Source organism: Molothrus aeneus, chromosome 6 (assembly GCF_037042795.1).
Source record: "Molothrus aeneus isolate 106 chromosome 6, BPBGC_Maene_1.0, whole genome shotgun sequence".
Lineage (NCBI taxonomy): Eukaryota > Metazoa > Chordata > Aves > Passeriformes > Icteridae > Molothrus > Molothrus aeneus.
The window spans coordinates 51,309,064-51,323,927 of record NC_089651.1 but is presented as its reverse complement, the minus strand read 5'-3'; the positions used below and the strand labels follow the sequence as shown (position 1 = coordinate 51,323,927).

The window sequence follows — 14,864 nt, the reverse complement described above, 5'->3', positions numbered from 1 at the left end:
AATGCAGTCCAGCTGCATTGAGTAGTAACCCAGTAGTGCTGAGGACCTGCTGGCGTTTCTGCCAGCTGTGAACATCCCCAGAGATCTCTGCTCCCACCTTGCTGCTCCCTGGGGTGTGAGCTACAGGTCAGGAAGGTGTCTCCCAGAGCCGTGCCTCTCGCCTGGCTGATGATATTCTTCTCTGTGGTGATCAGTTGCATCCAAAAATCAGAAACAAAAGCAGGTGTGTGGATGGCTGTTTTCCTTGAGCTAAACATCCCATGTCTTTGCAGAGATCCACAGCAGACTCACAGTGTTGGGAAAGTGCTTCCAAGGTCACAAAGCTGCCTCAAAGCCTGCCTTGTCTGTCATCAGTGGCCCAAGCTGGCATGGCATGACTGGGTGCAGAGGTCCTCCCTTGGCCTTTCCCAGAGACCCTCTCCTGATCTTTATAATGTTTGACAGAAAACACCTCATAGGGTTAACTGTTATTGACCTTTCCTTAGACAAAACCCCACAGGGTGAAAGAAGAAAACATTATTTTTGAAATTCTGTTCAGAATACATTTTTTTAATTTTCCCCAGTTCTTCCATACTCCTGATCCTATGAAGTGTTTTTTTTTAGAATGTGACACATCACAGACATGAGGCAGATCTGATAAACAATTTAGAAGCATTTAGTGGTTCATTTTTGTGGGCCCCCACGCCATCTAAGCAAACAAGAAAGGAAATACTGTTACCTCATGTCATACACACAGAACTGAGTCAGGAAGAGGGGGAGTTATCTGATGAGATGTGATTGTCTGCGTCTGAGATACTTGACTCGATTCCCTTTGTAAGGAACGGAAATGGAGACTTCCAGATTTGCGTCAGCTCATCTAAAAGTAGGCTTCTAAAATAGGTCAGATTAATTTCTTCCTGTTGGTGCCTGCTCTTGACTAAGAACAGGAGCCAGACATGACCAGTAGTAGGCAAACTCAGTCTTGCCTTAACTCTCTTGAGTGGTGTAGCCTTTGTCAAAGCCATGTTCAAAACTCAGAGATCCAAAACCCAGTCCAGGTTAGTTCCTTCTTACACATTCTTTCTTCCAAGACAGGCTTTTTACCCACAAAATGCAACTACTTCTACTTAGGATTTCACAGCTGCATTACTATGACTGTTTCCCTAGCCAGAAATCAGAACCTTTGATATGGGTGTTTTTCAGTATATATGGCATGGGCATCTATCTTGCCTTTGTTTCACATTCTTTTCACTGCTAATTTCTCTCCTAAAACCATTAATCAATTTTTTTTTTTTTTTTCACTCCAGGAGCAGTGTGAAGGAATGTAATCAGTCCATTCAGAGAGAATTTCCCCAGTTCAGAAAAAAGGGTTTGCTCTGGTTTTAAACAACATTGCAGAACCATCTAAAGCCAGAGCCCTGGCCTGGCAGGCAGACATGGAAAGGGCTGCTGAAGCAGTTTGGCCAGTGAGGTGGAGAAGTGGGGTTGCTGGAATGCTCCAGCAGACCCATAGACATCACTCTAGGGAGTAAAGGTTCAGGGAGCTCCCTCTTTGTGGGCCACCTGAAGGCAGAAGGCTCCAGAAATCATCTGGCTTCCAGGGAACTAAGCAGCCCCAGCTTTGCATGCCAGCACTCCTTTGTCATCAGCCCATCTGCCAGGCAGATGAGCTGGCAGAAGATCAGACAGGTACAATGAAAACCTGCTTGTTTGCCAGCACACCTTCCTCAGAATAGGCCCTTATCATGTGGCATCTCAGCTTTGTCTGAAATCCAGTGGGAATGTGTTCACCTGGAGCTTCTCCAGCCAGCACTACAGCTTAACTCTGACCAACAGCTGCAGGCTGAGATAATGTTTGTGAGCACAATTTTCTGTGCAAATATATGTTTCATCTATTTTATACTTTTTATGAATATAAACAGAGCTAATCAGTGAAAATAACACTTTGGAAAGTTTAAAGACTTGTTTTTATTAACCTTGAAAATAGCTTCCCTTGAGGGAAGCTTTCACTAGTCTAAATATTTAATATTGTATTTACTGTCCTTGTTATTAAAGAAATATTTTAATGAAGCAAAGTGGGTAATGACTTGCAGACCACTGATTGTCACAGGAGCAGAATATTAGAGATCATTAAAAGAAATAGACAACCCCTTATGCTAAAGGTGGAATAATCTACAGGACCTTTGAGCCTGCCCTGTAGTTCCATACTCCTTGAAGCTGTCAGAGTTTCAGGAAGACCATGGAATACAGGATTAGTGTTTTCTAAGACATAGAACTACCAGAATACTTTTTATTTGCAAATAAGTCCTGTCCTTTCTCCTGGGTGTACTTTTTTCCATTTAACTATTTTCTTAGCTTTACATATATATAAAACTAAAGAACTGTGGGGATCAACTATCCCCATGGACATAAATTATTAATCAAAATATAGTGATTTAGTAGCATTAAAAAATTGTGCAATGAACTTTTCTAATTAACTGGTATGTGAAAAGCAGAAACAAAATGCAGCTAATTTATGGAGTTGGTTGGTTGGATTGAAGAAAAGGGAAAATGCTAAATGATTGACTTTGTGACTCCATGTTTTGACTTTTCATCTTTTCCCTCTTTTCAACTCTGATTAAATTACCACTATCAAATTTACAATGGTACAGAACAAAATAAGCCCTCCTCATGAAAACTTCAGATTTCTAGAACAAAAAACACAACACAGCATAAGGAATGAGAATCCAAGCATGTCATTATGTGATAACACTGGAAGATAATGGTAAGGGGAAGGTTTCCAAAGAAAGAACATCTGTTTCATGATATATGAAAAAGACCCCAGCAAAACAAACAAAGAAAAATCTCATTAAATACCTTAGATTAGTACAAAACAAAAAGTGAAACTCTCATCCTGTTATTAGAGATGCAGGATTTGATACATTACATCCTCTTATTCTTCCTGCTGTTTCACTCATTGCTTTGCCTTTGCTTCTCAGACATTTGTTCATATAGAACCAAAATCAAGAGAAAACAACAGGGTTTACCTCAAACTGGTAATGTATCAAATCATGCAGAAATCAAAGCCATCTTGGGAATCCTGGGAAATCTGCTCTCAGTGTTACAGCTATTAGTACCCATTCAATGGTTACACTCTAATATTTGGGAAAATTTCCCTATTGTGCCGTTCACGAGTGTAAGTTTCATTGTGCCATTGCTTAAAGTTAGCTCTCTTTCCAGAACTTGGTTGACTCAAGATGTATATTAAAGTAGATGGTTTAACACTTTCCCAACTGGGGTCTTTTCTCTCTCTCTTTCTTCTTTCTTCTTCCATAAAAGTGACTATAGGTTTTTTGCCATTCAGCATATTCGTGTCAGAACATAATTTCTTTCCTTCTAAAATTCTTGCCTTTCCATCTAATAATTTGTGTTTTAATAAGGACTCATTGTTATGCATCTACTATTGTGTCCTAAAAAATCCCATCCTAAATCAGGGATTATTTCCTATCTAAAAATTAGATATCCTCTTAAAAACAATCAGCTGTTTTAACATGCGTCGGATGACTCAAAATACACAGTGAGGAGAGATTTTCCTAGGTTTGGGAGAGATTTTAAAATGTCACCCCATCTTTCCAGCACGGGTGGAAATGAGTAGATCTTTTCAAAATTATGTTTTGCTGGTTGTGAACAACTTTCATCTTTGAAGATGCCTGAGTTATGCTTTAATCAGTGGAGTTTTTTTCTTTTTTTGAACAAAGTTACACCTGTGGTTTACCACTCAAAACATCATGTGGAAGAGTCCATGTATGTAGACTGTTTCAGTGGACCTTACTAGAATAGTCTTGTTTTTAATGGATTGAATAATCTCATTCTGAAAGCTAAGAATTCAAGAATTCAAATACTTCAAAGAACTTCAAGGGAGAAAGTGAGCTGGAAGTTATCCTTCTAGCATAAGCTTCAGCCTGCAAAAACCTACCAAACTGTCCAGATCTGAATCTAAAAGCACATTTTGGCATTCCAGACCAGCACTGCCTTCCACTTCACGATCAAGCTTTACACAGAACTCAGATTTTTAACCCCAAATTTCCCCACATAGACAGGCCTAGGCACACTGGTCTATGCAGAAGCAACTTCATTGCTCCTGCTTACTCTTCTCTCAACTGAGACCCAAAGCAAGTACCCACATGAGGAAGCAGAAAACGAAGTTATTGGAGGTGATTAACTTTCCCCTTTTTCCTCTTTTGCTAAGTAGTCTCCAGCTATTACTAACATATACATTCCTGGCATTACCATGATATTTGTACCCCAATAGCTCCTCTTCCTTACAAAGGTTGTGCTCCCTGTGTCCAAAACTTCCCAGTGCAGCAGGATGCTCCAACCTTCCCTGATCTGGCTTAACTTGCATCACCTGCACTTGTCCAGCAGCCTCAGCCTGGGCATTTTTATCCAAAACCATAGCTGGAGGACCTGCAGTCTGTTTTCTTGTACAAGTCCTAGGAGTTAGATTTTTAGACCAACAGAAGACTTGAGATCATATCTCTTTTCACTCTAAACAGTTTTGACACTGTAACTGCCACTTTACAGAAGAAAATCTGAGTTTCCAGGCTACAGGAAGGAAAACTGACCACTCTTGTTTCCCAAGATGAGCAGAGGAGTAGCAGGAGCAGGCCAGAAGCAGAGCGAGTGAAAGGTGGTATGATGGGGTAACATTATCAATGAGGACATGTATCAATGAGCACCATGGGTTCTCAGCTCCCTAGGTAACTTTGGAGTTTAATTCACCAAGTAAAATACAAAAATTAAATGGTTACATTAAGTGGAGCTGCATTAAATGTCTGAATTAGAGTATATTATTTTAAGGGAATTTAACCACAAGGGGTAATCTAAGTATAACTGCAACCACGCAATATGTGCAACTGAAATAGAGCGCCGTGTTGGCAAACATTGGGCTGTTTCCTAGCTCAGAGCTGCATGGATCAAGCAAGCAGCGATTGTAAGGCTTTTGCATTAACTTACTGAGCTCCTACCACAGCTTGTAGAGGAGCAGCCAGTCACGCTGCAGACAGCTCAGATAAGTGTTCCTTGAAGACTGACATGTTGTTCCCAACTCTCTTGTCTAATTAAAGACCCAAAACATTATTCCACTGCAGCTGATGGCAGCACTCACTTGACATCAAAGGGAATCGAGATTTGCCATTCATTTATGAAGAACTATTTTTACCATATGATTAAAAAAAAAAAAAAGCAAGGCAATTCACAATGCATTCCATGGCAGCACTTTGTGTCTGGGTGCTGGCAGACCCCAGTTCCACAGTGCCTCAAGGGTCCCTCTTGGAGCCAAGAGATCAGCTCCACAATGAGGCTGCAGTGTATGAACCAAGCTCCAGTCATCTCCAGAGATCCCAACTCTGCAGGAGTCCCATCCTGCCGTTCAACTGCAAACATGCTACAAGACTGGAGAGCTTGCAAACTAAATAGACAAAGATACAAAAACTCCATTGTGCAGATAAGAAGGCATATGCCAAGTGGCTCTCCTGAGTCTCCTGCTTTGTTTTGTGTAAGACTGTAGCTGAAGATAGTTTACAATCAGGGCATAAGTGCTGAAAGAACTGTGAAAAATTAGGGATTACACCTGAGTCTGGAAAGCCTTGGCTCCCAAATAAGTGGGGGGAAATGGGAAAGATCTACAAACTTCAAATTGTTATATTATTAATTATCATTCTCCAGATGAAATGCTGGACAATAAGGTCTCAAAAAAGGAACCAAAGACAAAAATTTCTTCCTCCACTGAATTTTAATTTGGATTTTAGGCAAGGAAATATTTTTGCATAATTTATTGTTGCTGCTCTATAGAGACTTGCTGCTTCAGTCATAGTATGGTAAGATAATTCTAAATGGAAGGTCCTGTGCGAAACCAAACTCTGAACTGTGTTTTGTATTTTAATGAAGATTCTTTCACAACGTATTCCATTCTGGCTAATGAGATAGTAGCAATAAATGCACCAGAAAGGACAGATGGAAGATAGTCAGCTGTCTGAATCAGAAGGTTTTCAAAGTGCAGTAAACAAATGAAGCACACTTTTCTGGCTGGAGGCCAAGCTATACTCTAGGGAACTGGTCAAAGAGTGGATCATGAAAAGCTTTTTGAGAGCAGCTAAATTCTACAGCTGTGGTCTTTGTTTTTCTAGTACTTTGCAAGAACAGAAGGGGGAATTACGAAAGCGCCTATCGTACACTACCCATAAGCTGGAAATGCTTGAAACAGAGTTTGACTCTACACGTCAGTATCTTGAAATAGAATTGAGACGTGCTCAGGAGGAACTTGAAAAAGTAACTGAAAAACTGAGAAGGTTAGTAATGAACTTTTTGAAATAAACAAAGTTACTGGAATTTTAAGAGTGACTGTATTGAAGATGTGTGTAAGTAAAAGCAAACACAGTTGGAAACATGCATGACTTATTTATTAATTACACATTGTGTTTTGTATTTAATATATAGATTTCATTAACCTGAACATATATTGCATGCCACAAAAAGGTATTTACATGGGATATGTAAGATGTCTTTGTACTAAAAGCAAATATGCAAATAGAAATGCACCTATATATGCTCAAATATGACATTATTTATATATAAACATACATGTGGGGTAGTGCCATATGGCATTACACGTACAAAAGTTATAAACCCACTACATATATATATATATTTATTATTTATACTCTCTAAATATAGATAAATCTTTTAAATCTTTTATTTCATGACTTTGCAAATTTTCTTCATTTAGACTTCATTGTGCTGATACAAGAGAAGAGAATTTGGCTCTCTATCACTCAAAGCTGAGACTTTGTTCAATTGAAACAACATTCAGGCATTTTGCATTATAGTACAGCAAATAATTTCATTTTTAATCTCAAGCAGAATGGAATGATGCTGAAAAGCTATTATTTAAAACTTTTGTAGCTGCGATACAGTGCTGCTGCAAATCGGGAACCTAGTTAATGTTAGTGATAAACTATGTTAAGCTTGTGCTCCTGACATTACTGGCACTGATTAAAATGGTCTGTAGATTTAGCCTGAAATTTATCATGATTCTTAATATCCACTTTTGCATTTGTTCTCAAAACTTCCGAAACTAGAATTATCCGCTTACACAGGAATGTATTTGCATGTCTTGTGAGTCTTTCTTAAACTGATATCTTAATGGAACAATTTGATTAATTCATTGGATGACTCAAAATGAAATTCAGAAGAAATCATTCCAGGGCAATACCCAAAGAAATATTTTTCATTCCTTGTGGAAGGCAAAAGCCAAACCAAAACAATGACACAAACCACCAATAAACTGAGTCAACCAAACCATTTTATGCAAATTTTAAACAGAATGAGTCTGTAAGATCTCAAATTAGGAAACAGCCTAGTGTGCTCTTATAACTTAAATGCTTCTCTAACTGGGGATGCTTCTCAAAATGAGACTTAAATATGCAGGTCTTGTGGTGATTTTGAAATCTACACACATCTATCAAGAGCAGTCTGGAGGTTCTCCATATAGTTTTCTTGTCAACAATATTTTTCCTATTTTTTGACTTTGAGCAGAGCCACTGAAAGTAACTTCATTCTTGATGCAGTTTTGCTTCAATATACTCCAGGACAGGGAACAGTGGTGCTCTTTTCTCTTGCCGCATCAATTTGGGCAGCTGCCATAGAGCAGAGAGGGGCTGTCCATCCCACTTCCTGGTCAGTAGAAAGCCTCTTATCAACTGCACTGGGCACCAATGAGTTAAACACCCTTTGAAACTCAGGCCAGGGGCTCACAGCCAAGTCTAGCACTCATACCAGAACACCGCAGTAGCAGAACTGACTTTCCAGTATTCTAATGGAACATTGTACCATATTATGAAGAAAACTTATATTAAAAATTATGTTTCAGGCAGGTGATTACTCCCCTGAAGACATATCATAATGGAAGCCAAAAATATTTTACGAGGTGAGCTTTAAAAATGTTTCTATTGAGAATAGCAAGGCATCCTGCAAGTTGAACATCTAGATTTGTCAGCCTGGAGAAGGATAATGTCTGAAAAAAAACCTGTCATCCAAAAGCTTGTCAGCAACGTGTCACAGAGGAAAATCAATGTGAGAAAAACAAAGAAGTAGAATTAGTTTCAATTATGTGTCTCTTCCTTTATTCACTGCACAGGGAGAGAAATTCATCCCCCCATAGATGAATAGGCCCTGTGAAACAAGATCCCACTTGTACACTGAAGAACATTTCTGTTATTAAATTTCCTTTTCTGTAAAGTGCAATTATTTTTTTTCCAAGAGGCTGAATGACAATCCTTTTGTAAACCTTTCTGAAAGTCTTTGTCTTAATTTATCCAGAACTGCCTGTGCTGTTGCTAGGCTTCCCCAATTTTACTCAAGAGAGGAGGTCACTTGTGTGGCTCAATAGTCAAGTTTTCAACCTCTCTACAAACATTCAGAGATGGCCTCTTTCTTTTTTTCTCAATGGGAGAACAGTGCTAACTAGATTTGAGAATTACAGCTGTAAAGCATAGGTTCAGCTTTGAAAAGTGACTGAAAAGAGAGGGGATTTTATATTCATCACAGTGGTCCCTTATCTGACTTGGTCAGCACAGCTTTTATATGTTAAAATCTAAAAAATTTCAAAATCCAAACTTGGAAGCAGGTCTGGACTCTAAAGTTCACTTTGAACTTCTTCCTTGAGGCCTTGCACTCAGTAGCAACTTGATGAGGTCCCCATTATATCTTTTACCAGAAAGTAGAGTTATTTTAAGGTATGAGAAGTAAACTCATAAAAGCGTGTATTTAGCACTGAGATTAGCCCACACATATAATTATTTCACCAAAAGCAAGACATTTCACAGACTGAAGGGGTGTTCTGAACAGGAATCCTGAGGAAAAACAGAATCCTGTTTTTATAAGAATGTTGCTATAACTTGTTATAACAGAGAGATAAAATTTTTTTGAACAAGAAGCTACTCTTTCAAGAGTCACTTTTCAAAGCTAACTACACTCTAGAAGAAATTCTCTTCTTTAAAGAAAGTCAACCCAAGACTAAGTCTTACTTTAGATGTATTTATTGGCCTTAAGAGGGCTTGAGATTGAGTGGAAGCAGAGAAATAGAGGCTTCTGCAGACTCCCTCTTCAGTGGTGATCTGCAGCCTTAGGGCTGTTGTCTGGTGGGTTGGAGCACAGACACCTGACATGTTCCATATGGTCAGAATATTTTTCCTTAGGCCCTCATTTGGTCAGGAATCTAAACCTTTGTTTAATGGATGCACATGCGTGCACCTGAAGTCACTCATGAGTATCTCCTAATGACATGAACAACACAAAAATACATCAACACACCATCAGAGGTTATCAATTCAGATGACTTTATCCTTACAGCAGTTTTGCAGCCTAGCAAAGCCTACCCTTCATTTTATTTTCAAGACTAGATTTACAAGGTTAAAATATTTCATACTTCACAATGTTCAGCCTGTCTGGGCGTATTTTTTCTGCAAACAGGGTTAAGTTACCATTTGCTCATCAGATCATTTTCCAATTTCAATAATTTTTCCTACTTTTTATTTCCCCTTCCCTTTATCTTACAGTTTTGTCTAAAGATTGATCTGACCCTGTTCCTCTTTTGTCCCTTAAACACTTTCTTCGATGTATTTCTGGGTCCATTTCTCTCCTTGCCACCTACATTTGCTGACACTTCTTTTGGCACAGTGAATTTCCAATTTGGGGTTTATACATATACGTGCATGTGTATGTGCTTGTGTACATGTGTATGTGTTTGTGCTTATTTTGACTACTTTTGCATACTGTTCTCAATAGAAACACTTTTTGGAGCTCAGCTTCCTACCTACTGTGGATTTTTTTTTTAGATTTGATTTGATTGTACTGGGAGGTGGTCATTTTTTCAGTCCAAAATGAATGTGTTAGAGAGCTAGAGTTTATGGGCTACTTTTAACTACACATACAACAGGCAAAAATTTGATGGGTAAAGGCAAAAGAAGCTACATAGTGAGAAACAGATTGTATAAACTCCTTCAAAACCCTCTACCACCATCTATGGTGTGGAAGTGTTGTCATTGAAAAATAATTAATGTTAATTAACATTTCAGTCATCCATATCAAGAGAAAAAATGAAAACAGAAGCTGAGGAACAAACCCATTGTTACCATGATAAGTCTGCTATCCAAGCAGCAATTACTGCTGGTTTTATTCATGGTCCCAAAGTTATGGAAAGGGAACCTTCAGGGTCTCCCTCGAGCTGTCCACATCAGTAACCACTGCAGAACAGCCTGTGGTGCAGGGGCACCTGGGCTAGAAAAACCCTGAACCAAATTTTTTCTCCCCTTTACTTTCAGGAAGTTATGCAAGTGCTTTTGAACCCATGCAAACTTTTATGGCATTGCAGGTGCTAATGTTTAAATCAGTTTTTACACCACCTCCACTTGAACCCCAAACTGCCTGGGTGAAAAGCAAGTTTAACCTGTTCTATTTTGTTTTACTAGACAAAAGCTATAAACCCTGGCAGAGAAGATGCTGGGGCACTTCTAGGCTCAACCAGAAAGCACTATTTTACTTCTCTAAATCCTTTCTTCCTGCATCATGGCATGCATCCTTACCAGCAAAACAAAATATTTTTACTGAGTAGCTGCAGGCAAAGCCATTTTAAGCCTCCTTGTATCAAGATCATCTCTGCTTTCTTCTGAACCATGAAAAGATGGGTGCAGAGTATCCTGAAATCTGTCTCTGTTGTGTTGACAGCTAAATGGATGGGAAACTCCCAAGTAAACCTAGAGCTGCACAAATCAATGTCTATAAAGAGGCTTAGCGGTAATGCTGTGAGGAGCATGGACAATGCAGGGAATTGTAAACTTCAGTCAATCCTTTAAGTCACCTGGACACAAACACAATAGCACTATGAGAATTGGTGAGTATTGACCAAGTCTCACAGTTCAAGTCTCAGAGATTTTCAGCCCATTTGGGTCACCACCTTAGCAAACACTATTTACCACAGGTCCTCCTCACAGGAAGGAAGTCTCTGCTCAGCAGCTCCCTAAAAGCTGGCAACCTTGAGACTTGCCCCAAAGCATATTGGAATAGCTGCCCTGATTTTGGGCTGACCCTTGGTACCCTGAGGAGGTTCACCAATGGGGATGTCATTATTAATCATTATTACCCACAGAGCAGATGTCCTGGGCACAGACATCCCCTCACAGGTCTGTCAGCAGATGTTATTGCAGTGCTGGGAGACCCAGCCAGAGTTCTGCATCCCTTGAGAGGGGCACAGCAACCCACTGGTCTGCCCTGAATGGAGAATTCTTATCATTTAACTGGAAAGGAAATCTCCATGGCAACAGAAGCCAAGATAAGCATCACATTGCCAAGAAGGGGTGGGCTGGACCTTTTGATTTGCAGCTATGGCATGTTTGGAAAACACATCACTCCAGTTTCAGCAGCCACTCCTAACCAAATGATAAACAAAGAGACTTCTTTAATCCCAGTCCCATCCTGATAATTGCAGAAACTACACCCAGATCCAGACTTCTCAGAGGAAGTGTGTTTTGCTGTGTAAATGTGGAGTACATCTGAGTTTACTCTTACAGTGAAACACTTGCACGTTTCCTAAAATCTCCTCACTGCTGAAAATACTTTGACCTATTGATCAGTACAGCCATATAGATTTATTCAAAGTTTTCACAGCTGAGCTTCTAACATTTGCTTTACATTTGTTATACATCCTGCTGAGGTGTACTAATGGGTGGGTACTGATGAGTACTAATGAGCAAGGAGCTATCCTCCTTTGGTTCTGTGGAGATAAAACTACAGCTACTAGCAAAATTCCAGTGGTTTTCCCACAGGCTGTGCAGCTTGTTCATTACAATACCATCTAAGTAACCTAAAGATGTGCAGGCTGAAACTTTTCTTTGGTGTGTTGCTCTGGAATAAGTAGGGAAGCCTCATAATTTTGTGAGTTCATTCAATCCCTAAGTGCTGATAAAAATAAATACCCATCTTTTCTCAGTTAAGCTATCTAAATATACTTCCTGGAAAAAAATAGGCAACTTCTTGAACTTTTGTTGAAAGAAGAAATATTCTGTTCTAAGTCACATGTTGATGCCCACATGTTGCTACAGTCATTAGGATTCTGCTGCAATTTCACAATAAATCTTTTTTTTGTGCTGCCTCAGCCTAGAGCTCAAGCTTCTTCTCTTACATACTATTCTTTAGCCTGATGTAAAACTGTAATTACCTTGTGCAAGTTCCTAGGCTGTAACTTGTATCTGCACACAAGTGCAGAACTACCAACATATCTTCACTTCCTGCTGGAATGTGCTGCTAAATATAGTAAGAAAATATGACAAGTTGGGAAGTTTGCTTAGGAAGCAGGTGGTAATTGCATTTCAAAGGCAACCACTGACTGGTAACAGGAGTGATAAGCAAATAGAATTCGAGTAGTGCAAGCCAAGGTTTTGTACTGATGTGAAAATACAGGTAAAAAAACAACATGAAAAGCAATGCATTCAGTTACATGATATCATCTTTGTTTTAGGATACAAAACAATTACCTAGCCTTACAAAGAATTAATCAGGATCTGGAGGATAAACTTTACAGAATGGTAAGTTATCATAACTGCTTTTTTTTTTTTTTATATATATTAAATGTGGTTTTGTGGTTCTTAAGTCATTGGAAAAACATGCATGTAGCTGTCACAAAAACACCCTCAAGCTCTAAAAGCAGTTATGCTTAGAAAAGATATCATGATGAAGAGCTCAAGCTGTGTACAACGACATAGCTCCACCAATTTAAATAGAGATTGCCTAGATTGATGATCTAGCTGAGCAAATTGTACCTTTAAAATAATTTTGGTTAATTTAGTTAATAACTTCATGGGATCTAAATATTTATGTTTTCATTAAGTATCAAATTTAAATAAGGTAATCCAAGGTTTTCTCATGCTTCTTAGCTACTTCCACTCAGCTTTTATTAAGTGATTTAATAGAGTTTGGGTGGCCTGACTTTTAAATTCCTTCATAACTATCAAGCTCAGTATATTAATTTCCAATCTGCATGTGTCTGCCACCACAATGTCAATGTCACTGTCACAGGCCAATTAATAACCAAGTGAGGAAAATACTGCAGCCTTTGTGGGCTCAAGGACTGCAAGACACAGCACCACTGGTTCAAAATAGCTTGAAGATGTCAAAAAGAAATGGCAAAGCCATTGGGGCCCTGGCTCTTTGCTGATGATGTTGGGGCATTGTGCTCACTGTTAGGGGTAAAACTACAAATGAATGTGAGTAGAATGTTTAGAGAGGAAAGAATGACAGTTTAGAACTTCCAAAGATCTCAGGTAGCAATTGCATGGATGAGCAGCTTGGACTGGGGGGAACAATTAATTGTGGATTTCAGGTAAGCACAGACTATAGCATACAGGAGAGGCACCAGCCTTTACTAATAAACAAATTTTTGAAAATGTCATTGTTCTTATTTCAGAATTCTATTTCAACAGCTAACAATGAATAGGGGACTGAGCTTTTGCAACTGGCTAACAACAGGACAAAATTAGCTGGGCTGTAGCTGAGTTTTGTTCATAAATATATATTTAAACAAACATTGTAAAAGCATAAATAACATTTGGTCTCAAGTTATTGCTTTTTTTCTCCACTCGTCCTTTTTTGCTTTTTCTTTTTTCACAAATCACTTCAGGATTTTGTCTTCAGCTGTAGTCCAACATTTATTACCTATGCACCACAAAAGATAAATAGAGTCACTCAGGCGGTAAATGAAATAAAAATAATAGAAAGAGGCAAAGAAGGACTCCAGAAAATCCATGTGTTTTTATCAGGTATTTCAGATCAAAGCAAAGAATTTTTAAACTGCTGTTTCAGCATCCAGTTAAATCCTTGAGAAATTATTTCAGAGCACAGCACAGAAAAACTGAAAACCAGTCCTGTGGAGCACTGTGCCTTTCTTTATCCCACTAATATGACAGTCATTGAAGATAGCTTTAGAGGCTTGAAGAAGATCAATCAGGCTCTGTACACCACTTAACTCCAGACTGCTTTGCTTTCTGAAATATTGAAACTGAAGACACAAAACAAACCAAAACAAATGTCAAATAGAAACTCCATTAAAAGGAAAAAGATGAGGAAGAAAGTACCATATCTGATTTAGATAAGTCAAACCTTTTGATTTTCAGGGCACTCCAAGAGCCCTCAATACTTCAGAGACAGTTAAATTAAATAACAGCTGGTCTGGTTGATCAGCAGCTTATGGTGGACTGGGCTCTTGGATACCTTTCTCTCCCTTTCCTGCTTAGGAGGAACAGCTGTGTGTATTTCTTGTTTTGTTTTGTTTGTCATTCTAAAATCAAACACTTCTGGTTTTTCTACCCTTATACAAATCCAAATATATAAACCATGTGTCTACTTTCTCCCTCTCTCCCCTATCCCATCCCTCCATATACACACATGTGAATACACACCTACACACACCCACACATGTTTTTACTATTTGGTGGGCTCAAATTCAATAAGCAGGAAAAGAAAGACCCCCAGGCAGGGATTCCTTGCTCCCCTTGCCTGCAGATAGCATGGGATGCTCCCAGGAGGTGAGTTACTCCCTGCCCTTACAGGGGGCTCACAGTTCCCCCTCTCCCTGTGACTGTTCCCTGCTCATTTCAACTCATCCAGGACTCCACTGCAACCTCCCTTTTCTAACATTTTTGGTATCCTGAATGTTAAAGCTTTTCATGCCTGCTATTGGTATAAGAGATTTAAAACAATAATAATTAATTTATCAGCAGTCACAGAAAAGAAGCTGATGCAGCAGTTGCTTTTCTTCTAGGCTCTTCCTTTTGGGTGCTAATCTATAAAATATT

General features: G+C 39.0%; 1 protein-coding gene across 10 annotated transcripts in view; it reads left to right on the top strand.

Moving 5' to 3' along the window:
• The window catches only part of BEGAIN (brain enriched guanylate kinase associated), a 158,716-nt gene that overhangs the window by 92,703 nt on the left and 51,149 nt on the right, over positions 1-14,864 (top strand). For 7 of the 10 annotated variants that reach the window (XM_066551641.1, XM_066551638.1, XM_066551640.1 and 4 more), the window contains 2 exons: positions 6,147-6,308; positions 12,533-12,599. In XM_066551641.1, coding sequence (XP_066407738.1) covers positions 6,147-6,308; positions 12,533-12,599 — 229 coding nt within the window. Of the gene's footprint in view, positions 1-6,146; positions 6,309-7,888; positions 7,946-10,799; positions 10,910-12,532; positions 12,600-14,864 lie in introns of those variants that run through there. The other 3 variants (XM_066551637.1, XM_066551646.1, XM_066551645.1) reach the window with 3 other exon arrangements.